Source organism: Sinocyclocheilus rhinocerous, unplaced genomic scaffold, assembly GCF_001515625.1.
Source record: "Sinocyclocheilus rhinocerous isolate Xijiao unplaced genomic scaffold, SAMN03320098_v1.1 scaffold392, whole genome shotgun sequence".
Taxonomy (NCBI): Eukaryota; Metazoa; Chordata; class Actinopteri; order Cypriniformes; family Cyprinidae; genus Sinocyclocheilus; species Sinocyclocheilus rhinocerous.
In genome coordinates this window covers 1,061,498-1,079,755 of record NW_015638990.1, presented here as the reverse complement: position 1 = coordinate 1,079,755, position 18,258 = coordinate 1,061,498, and the positions used below count along the sequence as shown (strand labels likewise).

The window sequence follows — 18,258 nt, the reverse complement described above, 5'->3', positions numbered from 1 at the left end:
TATAAAGTAATTGAAATAGTTACACTATTTATTACATTAAATAGGGTAACTTGTAATCTGTAACCTATCACATTTCCAAAGTAACCTTCCCAACACTGTATGTATATACTGTATACACACACACACACACACACACATACATATACATATGCATATATATATACATATACATATACATATACATAGGACTCTCAGTTTTGCTTCTCGACTGAATCTAACAATTGACATGAAATAATATTATGTCATATTTTGGCATAATCTGCAGAAATATTATTCAGTTCATTATAATAAAATCATTTGATTAGGTACTAGACTAAGATATATTAGTTTAGGTAGTTTAGGTATTTCTCCCCGATACATATTTTTGTAACACTCAATAAGAAATGTCATTATTTTGGACCCTTTCTGTGGCACTAATCTTATTTCTTTTCCTCTATTTTTACACAAATTGTGCTGTTGATAGCATTCAACCTCATCCTAGTATTATTTTAAGAAAAATGTTCAGACAAATATTTAATGTAATGTATGTGGAAAAAATTAATTGATCAATAATTAAAACTAACATTTTGGTACCAAACTATCTAGCTCCTAATTAGTGACATATTAATTTAAGATAAATCCGCAATCTAGTTACGCACTCATCTGCTCTCTAAAAGCATCTACACATCAATAACTACTCGAAGAGACCAAAACACACTTTCATTCACATGCGCACTAGTAAGTGTAGTGTCTGTTATCCCAGGCATATTAAATCCCAACTGAGCAATAGCCCCGCAGAACATGGCATGGGGTCACAGTAAACAATACCACAACAACATCAGCTGAAATAAAAACCCCATGGTGAAATATTGTGGGATTTTAAATCAACAGATCTTGACCCACATGTAATGCTCCCCAACAGCACACACATATATACGAGATGCTCTCATATTCACTTGATATCATTCACATATTCACAGGAGTGAGAAAAAGAGACAAAGTTGAAAAGGAAAATGAAAGAGAATTATTTCTGCACAAGACATTCTCTCATATAACTGTTGTAAGACCTCAGACATCCTCGAGCAGATCTCAGATCTTCTTACACAGAAACTCTGTTACCCATTCTGAAGTATTTTTCTTTAATATAGATATATACTTCAGGGCTTAACTGTAAAACATGTCCCAAAAAACCTGCAAACCTCTAAAATAAATAGAAAATAAAACAGCGCATATAATATTTTGTGTTCCCAGGGTGAAAATCAACATTTTCTGAAGGCAAACTGTTCACAGACTATTTGTTGGGGGGAAAAAACATTTACTTCAGTTTTTCGGAGTTCATTTTTAAGAGTTTTAGACCTTTTTTGTTCCACATTTGTAAAAATTATTTATAAAAGAATCCAAGGACTTCCTGGCTAAGCCTAAGGTGTACAGCACAAGCTTCCTAATGGACCAGACGGCATTTAAAAATTAATTACTTTGTTGTGATTTGCACAGAATATTGCTACTTATAAGTCTGACAGCTCACCTGGCCGTGGCATCTCTTTTAGGATAGCAATTTTGGAAAATCTAGCAATAAAGCAAACTCATAATGCAAGATATGGAAGCACGACTGGTTCTCAACAAGCTAAGGAAGCTCTGTGAGAAAGGTTTCTGTCTAGTACATGACAAAATAATCCAGTCTTCTGTGCAACTTAGTTTTGTTCGCTTATGACCTGCATTAGCTTTTCCTAGTCTTTGCTATATCTGCTCTTAAAACTGTTTTTCAACTCAACCTCAAGTTTTAAAACTTGATTAAACCAATTTCAAGACTGGATTACACTGATTAAAGACTGATGCAACACAGACGGGTCTGTCTTTTCAACACCCTGTTGTTTTAATAATCATTAGGGTTTTCTACCAGCCTCTCAGGCCCTGTGAAGTCAAAAGACTCTTTGCTATTCATTTTGCTCTGATATCTAGAGAGTGGAAAAGAGCGACTAAAAGACTGACATTTGCTCTGTCCTATCTCTCTCTCTCCATGCACTGGTTTAAACTGATCTGGACTCTAGGGCCTGAATTTATCGATTTTTTTTTCTTTTTATCAGGCCAGGTAGAAAGAGGACTTTTACCAGGACACATTACATGGCCAGGAGCTCTTCCAAAAGATCTTGTGCAGTCCTTTGCTTTGTGTTTCGTGCTAAAATAACATGTTCACTACTGATCTTATACATTGGGCACATTTTACATGCTTTTACATACATCAACGATTCAGATTTAAAGGAACAGTTTACCCCCCAAAAAACTAAAATCATCATTTACTCACGTCACTTATGTCATCAATAAGCGTTTCTTTCTTCTGTGGAAAAACTGTCTTAGTGTTTATGTCCATACAAAGAAAGGCAATCAATCCAATGTTGTTTGTAATCTTCAAAATATCTTCTTTTATGTCCTGCAAAAAAAAAAAAGGTTTGGAATAACATAAGGTTGAGGAAATGATGACAAAATGTAAATTTTTGGGGTAAACTGTCACTTTAAATGTTTTACATATTTGCCTTTTTTTTAACAGTGACTATCAGTGTTGTGCAATAGCGTCACTACAATTAGTTTAACTACATTTCTGAGTAGGGAGCTTTACTTTATTGATGAAGCAGTGGGGTACTGCTGACAAACACCATAGCATTACATTTTCACTGACAGTATTTCAGCAGTGAAGTTGCTTGTCCAGCTGTTTTGAATCAGAACTAGCAAATGTGAATCATTGAGACAGCTCACACTCACAGTAATGGTATACTTTAAAAAAAAAAACACACAGAACAAAATGAGCACTGCATGAAGTGGATATTTACCCACAGTCCTTTGAAACCTGCAAACGCATCCTATCCTTTGGCAGAGATTAAGATCGTCTTCATTAGGTTCAACACCTGCATGTGCAGCTCGTGAAAAATGACTCTGTACTGCAAGTAAAAACATTTTTTCAACCAATCAAAAACACTTGAAGTAACAAAAATAACATTACCATGTGCCCTATCCACCTTATTTTGCAATGCGGAATAAAGCTGTTTTCTGTGAATGTGTGAGACTTCCAGTTGATAAGCCGCAATATATCTACAAGAATAACAAAGTGCAGTAAAAGGCAAAACTACTTGCACTACTTTGTACTTGAATACAAAGATAAATGAAAATAATATAAGAAATACTAGTTTGTAATATCAAGCTGCATAAAAGGCTGTTTTTGAGGCCACGCCTGATCTCACATTTAAAATAAGGTGAATAGATTGACATCCAAATACCATGGTACGTAAATATGAATCTGATCTGATTTTGCATCTGGTATTTGCATCTGATACCATCAGTGTACTATGGCACTGCCACAGTAGGCTGCTTTTTGAAATCCAATTTTGAGAAACTTCTGCAGAGTCATATGAATAGGTTTTTTTAGATGTGGTTGTGTTTGACAGTATGCACCTGGCAATTGGTTCATTTTTAACCACTCACTTTCTCTCCTCATTAACACACACATCAACTGCCAACATAGATTTTTTTTAACTTCTTTGGAGTTTTTTTTGTAATAAATATTATATCAAAGTACAGCAAACTATTTTTAATATTTTATAAAAAAATATAGAAAATATTCATCTGAAATATCCTGCCATGTATCTTGTAGTGTAAACGTATCTTCCAGCTTATCTTAATTACCTTTTTGTTTTTTTTAACTATTTAGTCATTACCTTCAGCAAGTATGAAAACAAACAAAACCATAACCTGGACATTTTAGGCAATTTAGAAATCTCGATCAGGACATATCAGGGAAAAAGAGGATGTATAGTCACCCTACCCAACACTGTTGAGTAAATACAATATAACCTGAGGCACAATGCATCTCATAAACCCCCTTTTAGTCTGCTTGTCATTATTTGAATGTATGGTTATGGTGTGAATATAGACGTATGGTTCTTACACATATTGTTTTAGCCTTTCAATAACGGAGAGGCAGACATCACTCTCTCTTTCTCTCTCTCGCACTCTCTTTTAATCCATTGCACATCTCATAGGTTCTTCTTTTGATTTATGTCTATTAAGGTACTCATATAGAAAACAACTTATTTATTGATTTGTTTTCCCAAAGAGCCAAAGTCAATCTGATAGTATTGATTCATGCTGTGCCTTGGAAAAACATTAGAAGGTACAAACTGATTCAGTTTATTCTGTGTATCTGAAGAATAGTATTATTTTTCTGTCTCAAATGACACACTTATGAACCTCTGTCTGTCTGGAGCATGTGCATGAATAAGGCTAAGACAGAGTGAATGAAACTAAGTGGGTCAGAGAGTTTGTTCATTAACAGATGGTGTTTGCTTTCCAGTGGCAATAAACAAATGCACTCGGCAGAGCCATAAAGACCTGTGAATATTTGTGTGTCTGCATGTGTTTGTATTGCTAATATGCATGGATGCCCGTATATAAATGAATAGGCTGCTCTCTGATTAAGATTTTGAATGGCGAAGCTGCAGCGGTAATTGGAGAGCGAAGGAAAGGAGCGAGAGAGAGAAAGAGAGTCAACATTAAAACACAGAGAGAATGATTCCAAAACCCCATTAAAGACAAACCACGTCTTGTGTGCAGTGGTCTTCATTGTTCATTAATAGTTAATTTGCCAGCGTAATTGTAACTGATAGTTTGGTCTCAGACTGATTGTGTTTATTGCCCTTAAGATGTGTGTCACTGTTTTCATATTAAGCGAGTTTAACGGGAGATTTATTGTAAGAGGTACCAATGAGTTACTCTTATTCCTAATCCTGTAGACTATAATTTTGTTGCGTAATAAAATAGACATTTATTCATTAATCACATAATTGCCATTACGATGGGTCGATAAGGCAATCAAAACAATGTGTAAATGCAGCATCGTTAGCTTGGTGACCTGACCTCTAACCACTGGGGAAACATCTGAATGAAATTTATCACATTGTTTGAGTAATTTGTACTTGGCTGCTATTCAAAACATCTTCATGCGCTCGATTGTGAATTTTTTGTTTTTTTTGATGTTTTGGTTTTAGAAGAGCAAAATTGTTTACAAAACCTCCAACTTCACTATCTGATGGACTCTCATAGAACACTTCTCAATTGTTTCTCTTCCCATTTATGTCTAGGTAAAGCACTTTAATAGGATAGTTTACCAAAAATGAACAATTTGTCATCATTCATTCATGTTGTTTCAAAACAGTTTTACTTTTACACATCACAGCTGTTCCAAAATATCTTTTGCAGTGATTTGCTTTGTGTCTCCTGTTTTCACTACTGCTTTGTGACCTTATACATTGGTCAGAAATGCTTTTACATGAATGAATGATTCCGGAATAGTTAAAGGAATAGTTCACCCAAAAATAAAAATTCAATCATCATTCACTCACCCTCATGTAATTCCAAACCAAAATGCATTTCTTTCTTTTGTAGATCAGAAAAATGCAAGGTGTTAGGGAGCATGTTCAAACTGACTCATCTTCTGAAGCTTTGTGAATGGCTTTTTGATTTATTATTTAAATCATTATTCACTGAAAAATCTCTCACAGCATATTAAAACTTGTCACACAACAACTGGTTAAAAAACACGTGAGCATCACTGACGTCAAACTATGCAAATCATGTTGTTCATTTCTGTCCGTTCATCAATGGCTTCAGAAGACTTGAAATATAGCACATGATTTAATGAGAAATATCATGGAAATGTGTCAAAACTCCATTCGTGTAGCACAGAAGAAAAAAGTCATATGGCTGGAATGACATGAGGGCGAGTAAATAATGACAGGTGGGTGAACTAACACTTTAAGCTTCAGACTTTCACTTGAGCCCTACCATAACAGCCAAGAGAAAATGCTTTTAAAAGTTCAGTCTATAATGTTGCCAGACACGCTATTTTCAGTTCTGCAACAACAAAGGCTTTTGTTGATCAGGGTAGACCTTCGCTGACCTTGTTGGAGACTCGTGCCCATGTGTTTACCAACAAAAATCCAGGTTCTGCAGTTTAAAAATGCATCACGTCAGTAGTTTGAGATTGTCTTTGAAATCCAGAGATTTGTTCTGACTGTGAGCATTGCCCAGATAATGAGCCATAATGAAGAGAAAAAACACTGCACAGATAATGAACCGTAATGAACAAAAGAACATTGTCTTCGTAAAAACAATGAATCTAATATGGATTATTCAGTTTTAGGACAGTCAGGAATTTCATTGCTCTCCTCTCCCCTTCCTTTGTTCATTTTTAAAAAAAAATAAATCCAACCAGTGTGAGTGTAGCTGCTTCATTATGTCAGTTTCTGAATTTCTCTCTTTCTCTCAGTTGACTGTTTCTGCGCAACATAGAAACCCATCCACTAGGACCAATGAATGTGCGCTTGTGTGTTTGTGTGTGTGTGTGTGCGTGTGTGTTTTCCACTACACACAATGGCAACTGCAGTGATAAAAGCTCTGCAGCACTCTCTTCCACATGTCTGCGTAAGTGTGTGTATGTGCAGGAGGAGGCCATTTCAGTGTCTGTCAGATCTCATACCGGAGTGTCAGAGCTAACAAGCTCCTGCATGGACTGAGAACATTACAAATGGGACACTGCCTGGAGGCTGCGAGTCTTCGCACATGCATGTGTTTGAATGTGCATGAACATACGTCAGTCTGAAGAACGTGACATTAAGAGTCTATATTTTGCAGCAGTATATCGTAAAATGCAGAGAAGACTGTCTGTTTGTGTTTGAGTATGACAGAAGCGTGATATACTGGGGGATGTGAGTGGATAAGAGTCATGAGCCGCATGTATATATATATATTTTTTTTTTAAGTCATACCATTGCTGCCAGCCAACTGGTGAATTATTCAAGGCTGGAATCATAGGGAAATCCTGACAGAGTCTGCCCTAAAGTAAAAATGTCACAGAGGAAGAGGTTATTGATTTATTACCCTTGAAACTGTCAGAAAATCTGACAAAGCATTGACACAGCAATAAGTGATTAGTGAAATGCCAATTATCCGATACATGCAAACCATTCCCGTCAGTCACCTTCACATTGCGACTACACCAGGCATTCCGCCAGGAAAAAGCTTCCTTTCAAAACACAAACAAATGATTTATGGACGCAACAAGGGGAAGGAATCCCATTGAAAAAGCTGATGCTGCAATTACTCATGTAAAATGACACACCTTTAGTGCATTTAAAAGGTTGTCTTTGTTGAGAGGTACGCGGTCGTATTCAGATGGTGAAACAGGTTGGAAATCATTTTGAAAACTCACATACATATAAACACAGATAAATTATCATTAATATATACTGTAGTCCCATTCCTCTTCACAAGTGTGAAAAGCTTTAAGCTTGGATGGGTGGATGGATAGACAGATGTGCTATTACCTTAAAGGGATAGTGCACCCAAAAATGAAATAATTTACTCACCCTCATGTCGTTCCAAACCTTTATGCATTTCTTTGTTCTGCTGAACACAAAAGAAGATATTTTTAAGCATGATGATAGCCAATTTCAATTCCCATTGACTCCCTTTTGTCTAATGCAACCACAACTGTTAGTTTCCAACATTCTTCAAAATATCTTCTTTTGTGTTTAGCAGAAGAAAGAAATGCATAAACGAATGATTTGGAACGACATGAGGGTGAGTAAATGATGACAGTATTTTCATTTTTGGTTAGGGTGAACTTTCCCTTTAAGCATTGCACACTTATTGCGTGAAGTGTTTATTCAACTTGACTGTTCTAATAAATTAAATCAGGTCAACTTAACAGGTAGGTCAGCTGATGAGTTAAGACAGTGACTGTGACACAGTTCAATAAATCATTCTAGCTGTTAGCAAGGGTTAGAGTTCAGCTGAGAGTGCTGGAAAATAAAGATATCTATGGCGCTTACGTAAATCCTCTGGGTTTTCTGTGATGGACAGAGCTAGGGTAATTTCCAGATCACCTTAATCGTGGCAAAAAAAAGGAGACCAGATATTTCTGACCTTCCTCATGTCAGGCTGAACATGCATGTTTTTATGTGTGTCCTTGTGTGAAAGTGTTCCAGTTCATACAGAGCCAGTTGTAATTGTGCATATTTTAACTCTGCTGCATAAAGAGTTTTCCTTGCCCCCTCCTGCTTCAAGCACACGCCACTTCCTTCCCAAAGGAGAGGAAAGACATCTCTTGCCCTCTCTCTCTTAATGTCTGTTTCTCTCTCTAATCATGCAATCGACAGGTTGTTTTAAATTAATCATAAATGCAAATCTTCTTTATGCTTGCTTTCCTTTTTTTTCTTTTCCAAATTGCAGTTCACTACAGAGATGATTAGGATGTTTATACAGAGAATTTAGATGCTTTTAACTTATATATAAATGACTGTTTATTATGTCTTGCAACGGTTCAATACTAAACCTCTTATTTTCAGGTTTTAACTTTGAAATGGAAGGAATAGCTCATGGAAAATGAAAATTCTGTCATTATTTACTTACTCTATGTCATCCGAACGTACACTAAAATATAAAAATAGGGCCTGTGTACTGTGTTAAGATGGAGGAATTTTCTGTATTGATTTTTCACGGGTGTTTTAACTGTATTTTGAAATGCACATTGCATTGTGTTTGAGTTTTAGGGTAATGGAAATGTCTGTAAACTTAACAGATAATGTCCTGGCAGAAAATTACCAGTACCGTTTTTATTTATTTACCTTTTTTTCTTACAGTGTACGGAAGCCAGACTCTTTCACTGATGAAACAAATAAGGTCTCACAATAGCGACCTTATTTATCACAGTTGTGACATTATGGCGCACAACTGCAAATTTATTTCTCACAATGTGACTTTAATTCTTATTTTAAACATATCTTTATTTTCTAATCTGAGGCAAAAACTGGCTTCCGTACAAACCTGTATGGTGTTATTTATTCAGTGAAACACAAAAAGAGAATTTTTGAAGAATTTTTTCCATACTCCAAGAGTTTTCATAATGACCAAAAACTCCATAAAACTACTCCACACTACTTATAGATTCTGATGTGACTCATTCTGCTTCTTAGATCCTTATGTCGTCAATCAATCTATTATAGAAATGAATTTGGGCACTAGCAAGTGCCTTGATAAACTTTAAAATTGGGACACAGATGACTCAATTTCCTGCAACACAATTATGCAGTCACACATTAAAACATCTCTGGTATTTATGAACAATATTGCGGTATAACACACCATGCAGCGCCAATATCTTTCTGGTATCATGTTGAATATTCTTTGTAAGATCTTCTTTGTTCATCATTTCTGTCAGTTTAAGAGACTGAAGAAAACCTGACAATCTAAGCAAACATATTAAGCAAAGAAATTTTGATTTAAAATAGCAAACTGTTTATATTTTGGTACATTGTGTAAATGTTGATTGTGAGCTGATTGAGACACCCGAAATCTTCTAAACTTCTATAGCTTTGTGTAAGGAACAAACTAAACTGTAAGGTGTTAAAAATTCCCTCCTTCCCCTCCCTCCACTGAAGCTCTGAAATCTCATTCGCATCCGAATTTAGATGTAAAAGATTCCATGTCAATCTACCTTGCTATCTTTGACACCATTTACGCCGAATACCATTTCTTATCATGTGTTTTCAAAGCAACTCACCAGTTTGAATCTGCAGAATTGATAGTGAAATTAGATAGCTAGAGTATAAGGGAATAACAATCTAAATTTTCATAACCACATTCTGCAGTGCTTTTATGGCATTTTTGTTGATTTTTGGAGACAGATGTGGTCACAATGCACTGCCAGTATATGGAAAAGCAATGCATACAGATTCTTTACGATATATGTGTCAATATGTTTAGAAGGACAACAGGTAGAGTAAATGATAAAAGTTTATTTAAGGAGCCTCAGTCACTGTTAAATTAATTTCTTAAAATTAAGACTTATCAGTGGTTATCATTTTGTTTCTGTATTTAAAATCTGTCTCTCACTGATGTGACGGCAGAGGAGCTTATTTGTTTTCCTGCTTACATATTAATATGAAAAGATGCAGTCTCGACTGCTCCAGATGTCTCTGCTTGCGGATACCCTCGGGGCCATCGCTATACCCCGCGCGCGCACCTGTCACACACTCTGCTCCCGAGCTCGATCCAAGCCGGAGTGAGTGAGTGAGAGCGTGTCACTCAGCGGCTCCACCCCTCCGGTAACTACACCTCGCTCAGAACCCACCGAACCCGCACATCAGACACATTCACCGTTATACAGGTATCCCCCCAACGTCCCGTACCGTGGCGAAAAGTTATTTTGGGTGTTTATGTTGGGATTTTAAGGGAACTAACGTGGACTTGGTAGGGTCTAAAAGGTAAAAATGAGAGGGAGGATGATGAAGATGAAGGATGTCTTGGGGTTCGAGTCGTGCTGGACGCTGTTTTTTGTCTGCGCTCTCGTGCCGCTCCCAGCGCGCTCAGATATCACTTGCACCTCGAGCTTCGCACCAATACGCCGGAATGAAGCGCACGCGAAGCCAACAGCTTTTATCAGCCGTGATAAAAACTGGAAATGGAGACTTGATGGAGCTCAACTTTCCCCCGAAGCGCTCAAAAAGTCTTCTTTCGTGTCCTGGAGAGAGAAACTGCAGAACGCGCACATATCCAGAGCGGAACGGACGAGCCCAGCTGAAGAAAAAGACGGAAAAGTTTATCCAACCGAGGAAACCCAAGTGAACAGGAGAGAAAAGCGCAGTGTGTTTCCGCCTGACAGCGCGGCCGTTTCTCGGTTCGAGTTCAGGCGTACCGGAGGAGTTGACGGTACCGGGAAGAGCCCGAGGCAGAATGAGCCACACCTGATCACGTCCACCTTTGCGCTGTCCGGAGATTCGGCTCATAATCAGGCCATGGTGCTGTGGTCCGGACACAACAGCAGCGTGAGTGTAAACTTTAGCCAACGTAGTTCACTTGAAAGAGCCATACTTTGCTAATTGTTACTTATATACACTTGTAAAGTTAAAATGGAACAAGTGGGTTATCTTGTCTGTAGTTTTGTATTGTGATGGCTTTGATATTCTGGAGTAGTTCACATGCAGGACTGGTGCGCGGCAGCTGCAAAACCAGCACGCGCACGCGTGCGTCACCTTTTTTGTTTCTTTATAGCAAAAACAAAAAAGTCTCTGTTGTGTTTATGAACAGAGACTCTGAAACCAAAGCGTACCATCCAAAGCATAGGTAAAAAAGCGCACAATTTCCTTGCTCAAGCATTTGACAGACCACAAATTAGGCAGTGAGAACATTATCCATAAATGAAAAGAAAAATCAACCTGCCTCCTCTTAATATTAACGTTTCTTTAATGAAAGTGTACTTTCCAGAAAGGATTATATTGATTATTGAAAGCCACCAGTTCTCATAACACCCATACAATTATTTCTGTTATTCTGATGATTTCAAAGTATGTGTGAGCATAATAGTCTTTCATTTTTATTGTCACGATTGTGCTCATACTCAACTTTCTCTGAAATTTCTCTTTAACTCTTTATTTATATGGCAGATTTGAAGATTTATATGTAAATATTGTATGAAAGATTTTGTATGGAGATTTGTTACTGTTCCTTTATTTGTATGTATTTTATGAGCAACACATTTCATACAAGAATTCTTGTTTCTAGTGTCTCATAGTAGTTGCCCTCATATCTGAATATGTGTACTTATATTTGTGCTTCCTTACCACAGACTATGCAAAAAGAGTAGGATGTCAAAATATGTAGTATTTATGAAATTGTAGGCAAGCAATACCCGGATGACCTACTGCATCTGCTGAGATAATGAAGTGTGCAGCTAGTGCACACTTTTCTGTCCCATAAGGCCACGGTAGCTGAGAGAAGTAGAAAAAAATGGTTCAGAATTGTGAGCTTTTGAATTGAGAATAGCTTTTGGTCAGAAAGTCCTTTCTTGTGGCTAAATATTGAATGCATTATTTTGCAGTTGTTGTCAGTGAATCATATGTCGAAAGACAATGTCAATGAGATGCAGTTTGTTCGAATCCATTGCATATTAAGTACGTACAGGATTTCGGACACAGCTTTCGTCTCATCACCTGTGGTTTGATGCATACTTCATTAGGGAACCTGCCAAAAAGAGTATGGCTCAGTGCACAGTTCAGAAGAATTAATTGATATCACTTTAATATGACTGTCAATTATCTGCCTGCACCACTTTTCTTTATAAACAATCAGTTTCGTTCATCAATAATCTACTTGCTGCATCTGCTAGATATCTACATCTCTAGCACCCAGGGTGCTCTGTTTGTATTTCTCCATATGCTGCTGTGTTTTGAGTGTGAATGACACCTATTTTTTGTAACCCAAACTCATTCCTTTTCCTTCACAATTTCCGTGCCTCATCTGAAATATAAATGACCGACTCTGTCAGCAGACTTTTAGATTGGCAGGGTAATACCTGCAGAATTTATGTGTGCGTGCGTGTTTCTGCAGTGCTGCTGATGCCATCAGAGTATCTTTCACCAAACCGCATGAGTGATGTTTTGCGATGCCACAGATGCAAACTGAACGTCAGAGAACAGATAGCATCCACGCAAACTCTTTCTGTCTCTATCTCGCCTTGACATACACACATTTATTGCATTGCACACAGACATTCGCTGTATTGATTTGACACATTTGACACTGCTATACATAACACAGCACCAAATTGTTTAAAGAATAGCGTTCAATAATATATAAAAAAAGCATCACACACAATCATGACGTTAAATGAAAAATGAGGCCCATATGGTATTTTCTAAAGATCCGTTTAGGAAATGATGTTAGCATGAGAAGAGATGACACCGGTAGCCTCTCAGCGGCAAGCAACAAATGAAGCCCTCTGTCATGCCAGTTTTCATCAAATGTGAAACATTTCCTGTTGCTTCCTGTAGACACTCTGTCTTATTACCACACAAGTGATAAAGCTAATGTCTGGCCTTTCGCACCTTTGTTGTACCTCGCTCAATCACTGGCACGCACACATACAAGTGCTATTTACGCACTAAGACGCATAGGCAATAATGGTGCTGCTAATTTTTACTGTTATTATAGTGCAGCCTGTGTTAAATACCCTTGTTTGCTCCAGAAGGTGAGAGCAGATGGACAGATACCTGTAGAGTAGGATACAGCTATACTCAAAGGTGTCATAGAGAGCGTGTTGCAGCCATGCATGTGTGTGTGATGACATCACGGAAGAATTAGAGACAAGGTGTTCCATTCGATTGTAAGTGCCCCGAGAAGTGGACTTTACAGGTTATTACACCATCTTAAAGGGATAGATCACCTAAAAATGAAAATTCTGTCATAATGTCAATCCACACACACACAACACAAATATTTAGAGGTGCCTTTAATAAAAGTCTATGTAATCAAAACTTCCATAAAGGTTAAAAAGTCATCGTAATCCATATTAATTGAGTTGTTTAATCTGACTAATGAACTATTGTCTTAATAATTGTACTACATAATATTACTTTTTGTAAGTTTGAATGTGTTTGTTCAATTAATGCAAAATACCTCATTTAGCCATTAAATTTGTCAGTACAACAGATTTCTTCTTTAGCTATTTTTTTAAAAATTAGTAACACAATACATTTTTAATAGCCATATATATAGTCTTATAGGACACTTAAAATGTTAAAAGCATACCCAGGATATAGTTTTTAATGGTTGTACATACTGTAGGCCTCAACTCTTGACACACAAACCCCAAGAATGGTGACAATCCAGAAATGTAAAAATGTAAGCTCTTTACATCACAACAAAACTCTTAAATAAAATCAGCAAACAGCAAAACAATATTCTTATGTAACCGCATAATTTATTCATGCTGCAATGCATGCTGGGAGCTCACAAACCCATAACATTTCATCAATATGAAATTCCTCGTTCAGATAACTGTGTTAACTGTTGGTCTGACAGTGTAGTTATAGTTTCAAGAAAATTATATTTCTTAGTATTTGAGACTCAAAAGGTTTCGTAAACTGTAAAATATGTAGTTGCTTTGATTACAGTGTATATGATGGAATGGATTTATTTCAGTTTTAATATAACTAAATTACATTGTCAAGTTTTCATATTAGACAACGCAACAGACTCTTTTTAATACTTTAAAATATGACAATTTATATTAATTAAATAAATAATACATTCACATTTATATAAATACACATGGATCTAGTATGAGTGACTAAAGTTTTGTTTATTTGTGATGACGTTGCAGGGTGTTTTGAATTAATGCATTTTGTCAAGTTAAGTGAACTTCAACTGTAGATAAGTAAAGCGAACATTATATAGAGACTCTACCAATTGGAACACAGCTACAATTTACATTTTATGATGATACTTGTTTGGCTCATGCTGTACGGCTTTCAACTAGAGTAACGTTTGCATGTTTGAAGCATTTGCTATATTGTGATGTTAGTGGCTTTAACGACCAAATTGATCCGTAGCAGTTTTCCTGAAGCAGAGTGAGTGTGAGTGTGTGTGCAAGAGAGAGCAAGAAACTGTGTGTTCTGCTGAAAGCGTACTCTCTTAGGCCTAATGTCACTGAAAGCTGAAAGCTTTCACTTTTGATTCACAGCAATGGAGAGGCTGTTTGGCCGCTTTCTCAATTGTAAAAACAATCAATGAAAATCCATAAAGATGATGGAAATGCAAGAGAATCATTTTGCGGCCCCTGCTACGCTTGCCCTTGGGTCCTGATCCATAGTTTGCCCTCCAAAGTCCACGATGACATTTTCTCTGAGAGGAGCCCCCGCAGAGCAAGAAATCATTGTGAAGGTGGGGTTTGTGTGTTTTGTTGTCTAGACAAAACAGATCTTATGCAAATGTGGCTAAGGAAGCACATCTCCAGGGGAAGTCGCTCCACAGGAGTTTGATTGTGATCGAGCAGTGATTTTAGCGTTCTAAAAAACTCTCCGACCTGCTGTGAGAGAATCGCAGATTATGGCTGTACAATCATAGGTTGCACAGGGTTTATTCCGTTTGCCTGTCTGTTGCGCTGGAGTTTCATGTTGATGCTCTGCTGATGCCCTACAGGAAGATGGCAGTCAACTACGTCCAAGTGAGGGCTTGTGCGTGCGTTCTTGTGAAACTTTCAAGGGTGTGTGCGTGCATGTGTTCGTGTGGGTATTCATGGCCTGCGGAGAGCATGAGGGATGTCCTTGAAGAGTTTGGCTGTCCATCCAAATGTCTACACATCCTCCAACAGTTTCACTCTGGAGTGACAGCCAAAGTGGTTGTGTGTGTGTGTGTGTGTGTGAGCAAGTGTATGTTCATTTGTGTGTGTATGTGTGCGCATCCTCTCTATCTCGGGGCAGCAGAGTGGCTGAGCCTGTAGCAGTAAACACTCTGACTCGGGGACACATCAAGCCTGGTTAGTTTTAAAGGACTTTTCGATATTAGGGTGGTTTGAGAGGATGCCAGTGTTTTAGTTTTGCAGCAAGTCACTTTTTATAAAAGTTTCCTGAAAGAAAGTGAGTTTTATTCAAAGAGTATGCATCTTAAAATGTTTTTTTTTACAGTTTAAAAAATATGGAGAACATTACGATGGAGCAAATAAATCAAAGGTTAACTAACTGGTACCCACCTATAGACAAAAAGGATAAAAATATTATATATGTAAATGCTAAAACTGGTAATATTGATATAATTTAAAAGAACTTTTCTAGTATCTTTTAAAGGACTGTTTCCTGATCCTGGTAGAGTAGACTACAATGCCGGCTGTTCTGACTCACAGTCTGTAAGTATGTTTTTCATATTTAAAGGATTTGACACTGACGATTCAAACGCGAGTTTTGAGCAGTGAGTAGCGCTTGTTGTTTGTCATTTCTCCGATCACAAATGCAGACATGGTTTTATGTTTACGCGGTGCGATTGCAACGCAGCACGTAAAAAAGACAGAACAAAATAATGTTCTTTTTAGCAACATCATATGACCCCTTTAAATTACTCCAGTCTTGAGTGTCACATGATCCTTTTGAAATCATTTTAATATGCTGACTTGGTGGTCAAGAAACATGCACAATACTTTTGAAGAAACTGTGAAAGAATTTTTTTCAGGATTCTTTGATGAATAGAAACTTCAAAGGAACAACATTTATTAGAATGACATAGAAATCTTTTGTAACATTATAACTTTACTGTCACTTTTGATCAATTTAATGCATCCTTGCTGAATAAAAGTATTAATTTTTTAAAAGAAAATATTACTGACCCCAGACGTTTGAACAGTAGTGTATATTAATCATGTCTTTTTAGTTCCTTTCTTCCTTTTTCTGTAATTCGTGCAAAGATGATGAAAGATGTAAAAAGTTTCAGCAAACTATGCTTTAATACAAAAATGAAGTTCTTTGAAGTTCATGTAATCTAAAGTAGAGTAGTTACCTCGTGTGACATCAACCTGTACTTCTGATATTAGCTATACAATAACCGACTTCCTAAAACTTACTAAAGTAGTGTAGAGGGGCATTTAAGAGCTTCAGTCCCTCTGTTATGGACAGCAAGTTATATCTGTTTACCTGCATTACTCTTAAGAATTATATGTTCAAGTGAATCTATGCACATTCTGTCTTCTATAATTTGTCACTTAACGTGCAGAGCTGCTTGCATAACCTCAGGATTTATTCTCTCAAACCCTGAAATCTCATAATCATTATTAGAATCTACCAGAGCGATGTGAATATATTTTGTTAAACTCCATGTTTTACAGATTCATGTATTGTGCCACTAACTAATCATTTTAAAATCATATGATTTATGACACAGCCATTCTCAAAGTATAAGAATATCCAGTACCAATAAAAGTTTGAAACTGAAATAATTTGTCATTTGCTCAGCACAGGGATTTATGTACAAAGTGGAGGGAAAGTGAAACAAACAGCACTACTCTCAGCATTTCCACAGCCGAGGATTATAAATATCTGGAATTAAAAAATTCTTTCTCTTGTCATTGTAAAAAAATGTTGTTGTAAAGTTTAGCAATCTTATATTAGAGGATTACATGTACAAATCTAGTAGTGGTTCCTTGAAGTCATCCTTAAACCTAAATAATTGGACTTCTTTTTATATTCCTGATCTTGTTTTCAGGTTATTCTGCTATATGTGCACATTTACAAAGCTCCATCACTCAAATATTTGCTGAAACTCACAAATGTGGTAGAGATGGTAAGTTCAGTCAAGTTCAAATTTCTGACTGTCACTTCTGTAAAGGGAACTGCAATACAACACTTTGTGCCAATTCAGTCTGATTATTTTTCAGTCTGAGTTTTTTGTGCATCAGTAAATATTGCTCCTTTGAATTAAAAGGTTGAACAGTAATACATTTTACCAATACCAAGGTGGGAAAACTAAACTGGCTAAAGCTCATCACTATATTGAATGCATTAAAAATGTCCTTGGTCTTTCTATAGCCCTTTATGTCTGTAGCAGGCCATGCAAAATGTATGAAATCTCAGGTGCAGTTTATTGTACAACCAAAATCCCAATAACATCCAGAAAAGAAAAGAAAGAAAAAATGTAGAACTAGAAAAATGGCCATAAATTAAGCATAATCAGCTTAAATGACATCCATTAATGCACAGTGTACTACTGGGTGTCATTTAAGCTGCTTATGCTTAATTTTCTGTCTTCAATTTACTTTTTTTAGTCTGTCAGTGTGAATGTGAGCAACCCAATGGTAATATAAATCATATCCATGCATCATGTCTTTTTAATAAAATTGTATATGAATAATTCTGCAATACTAATAATATTGGACTATAAAGACTGATGGAGATTTATGTACTACATGTAAGATTTATGATTTATTTTTCCCAGATGAAGTTGTATGTGCTGACAGGGTACATCTCCACATACTTGCATTTTTCTGCCATGCTCCAGGTTTAATTTAAAACATTTGATTATATAATCAAAATGACAAAATATGCATTAAGTATTACATAAGTATATGCATAAGTAACAGTAAAAATAGGACCATATATTTAATAATGATAGATGTAGATACATTCACTTGAACTTGTGGAAAATAAATATTGTAACTAATTTAAGTTGTTTAATATACTCTTGAGTTAAATTTTTAATATGTCCATGACTTACTTTGTGGTCAGTTTTAGTGGATTTAGCCATTCTGTTAACTATAAGTAACTATGTCAACTACCAGTTATTAGAGTATTAGTAAACTGTCTGCTTAATATCTACTAACACTTTATTTTGATGGTCCCCCAACAGACATTCGACTGACTATAAGTTACTTTGCAATTATGTCAACTTATTCTACTAACCCTAACCCTA

At 36.5% G+C, this 18,258-nt stretch overlaps 1 protein-coding gene across 1 annotated transcript in view; it reads left to right on the top strand.

The window, feature by feature from the left end:
• The first annotated feature begins 9,885 nt into the window (after positions 1-9,885).
• Positions 9,886-18,258, top strand: part of sorcs3b (sortilin related VPS10 domain containing receptor 3b) — a 70,063-nt gene continuing 61,690 nt past the window's right edge. Inside the window, exon 1 of the mRNA XM_016566426.1 lies at positions 9,886-10,853. Coding sequence (XP_016421912.1) covers positions 10,299-10,853 — 555 coding nt within the window. The 5' untranslated portion in view covers positions 9,886-10,298. The remainder of the gene's footprint in view (positions 10,854-18,258) is intronic.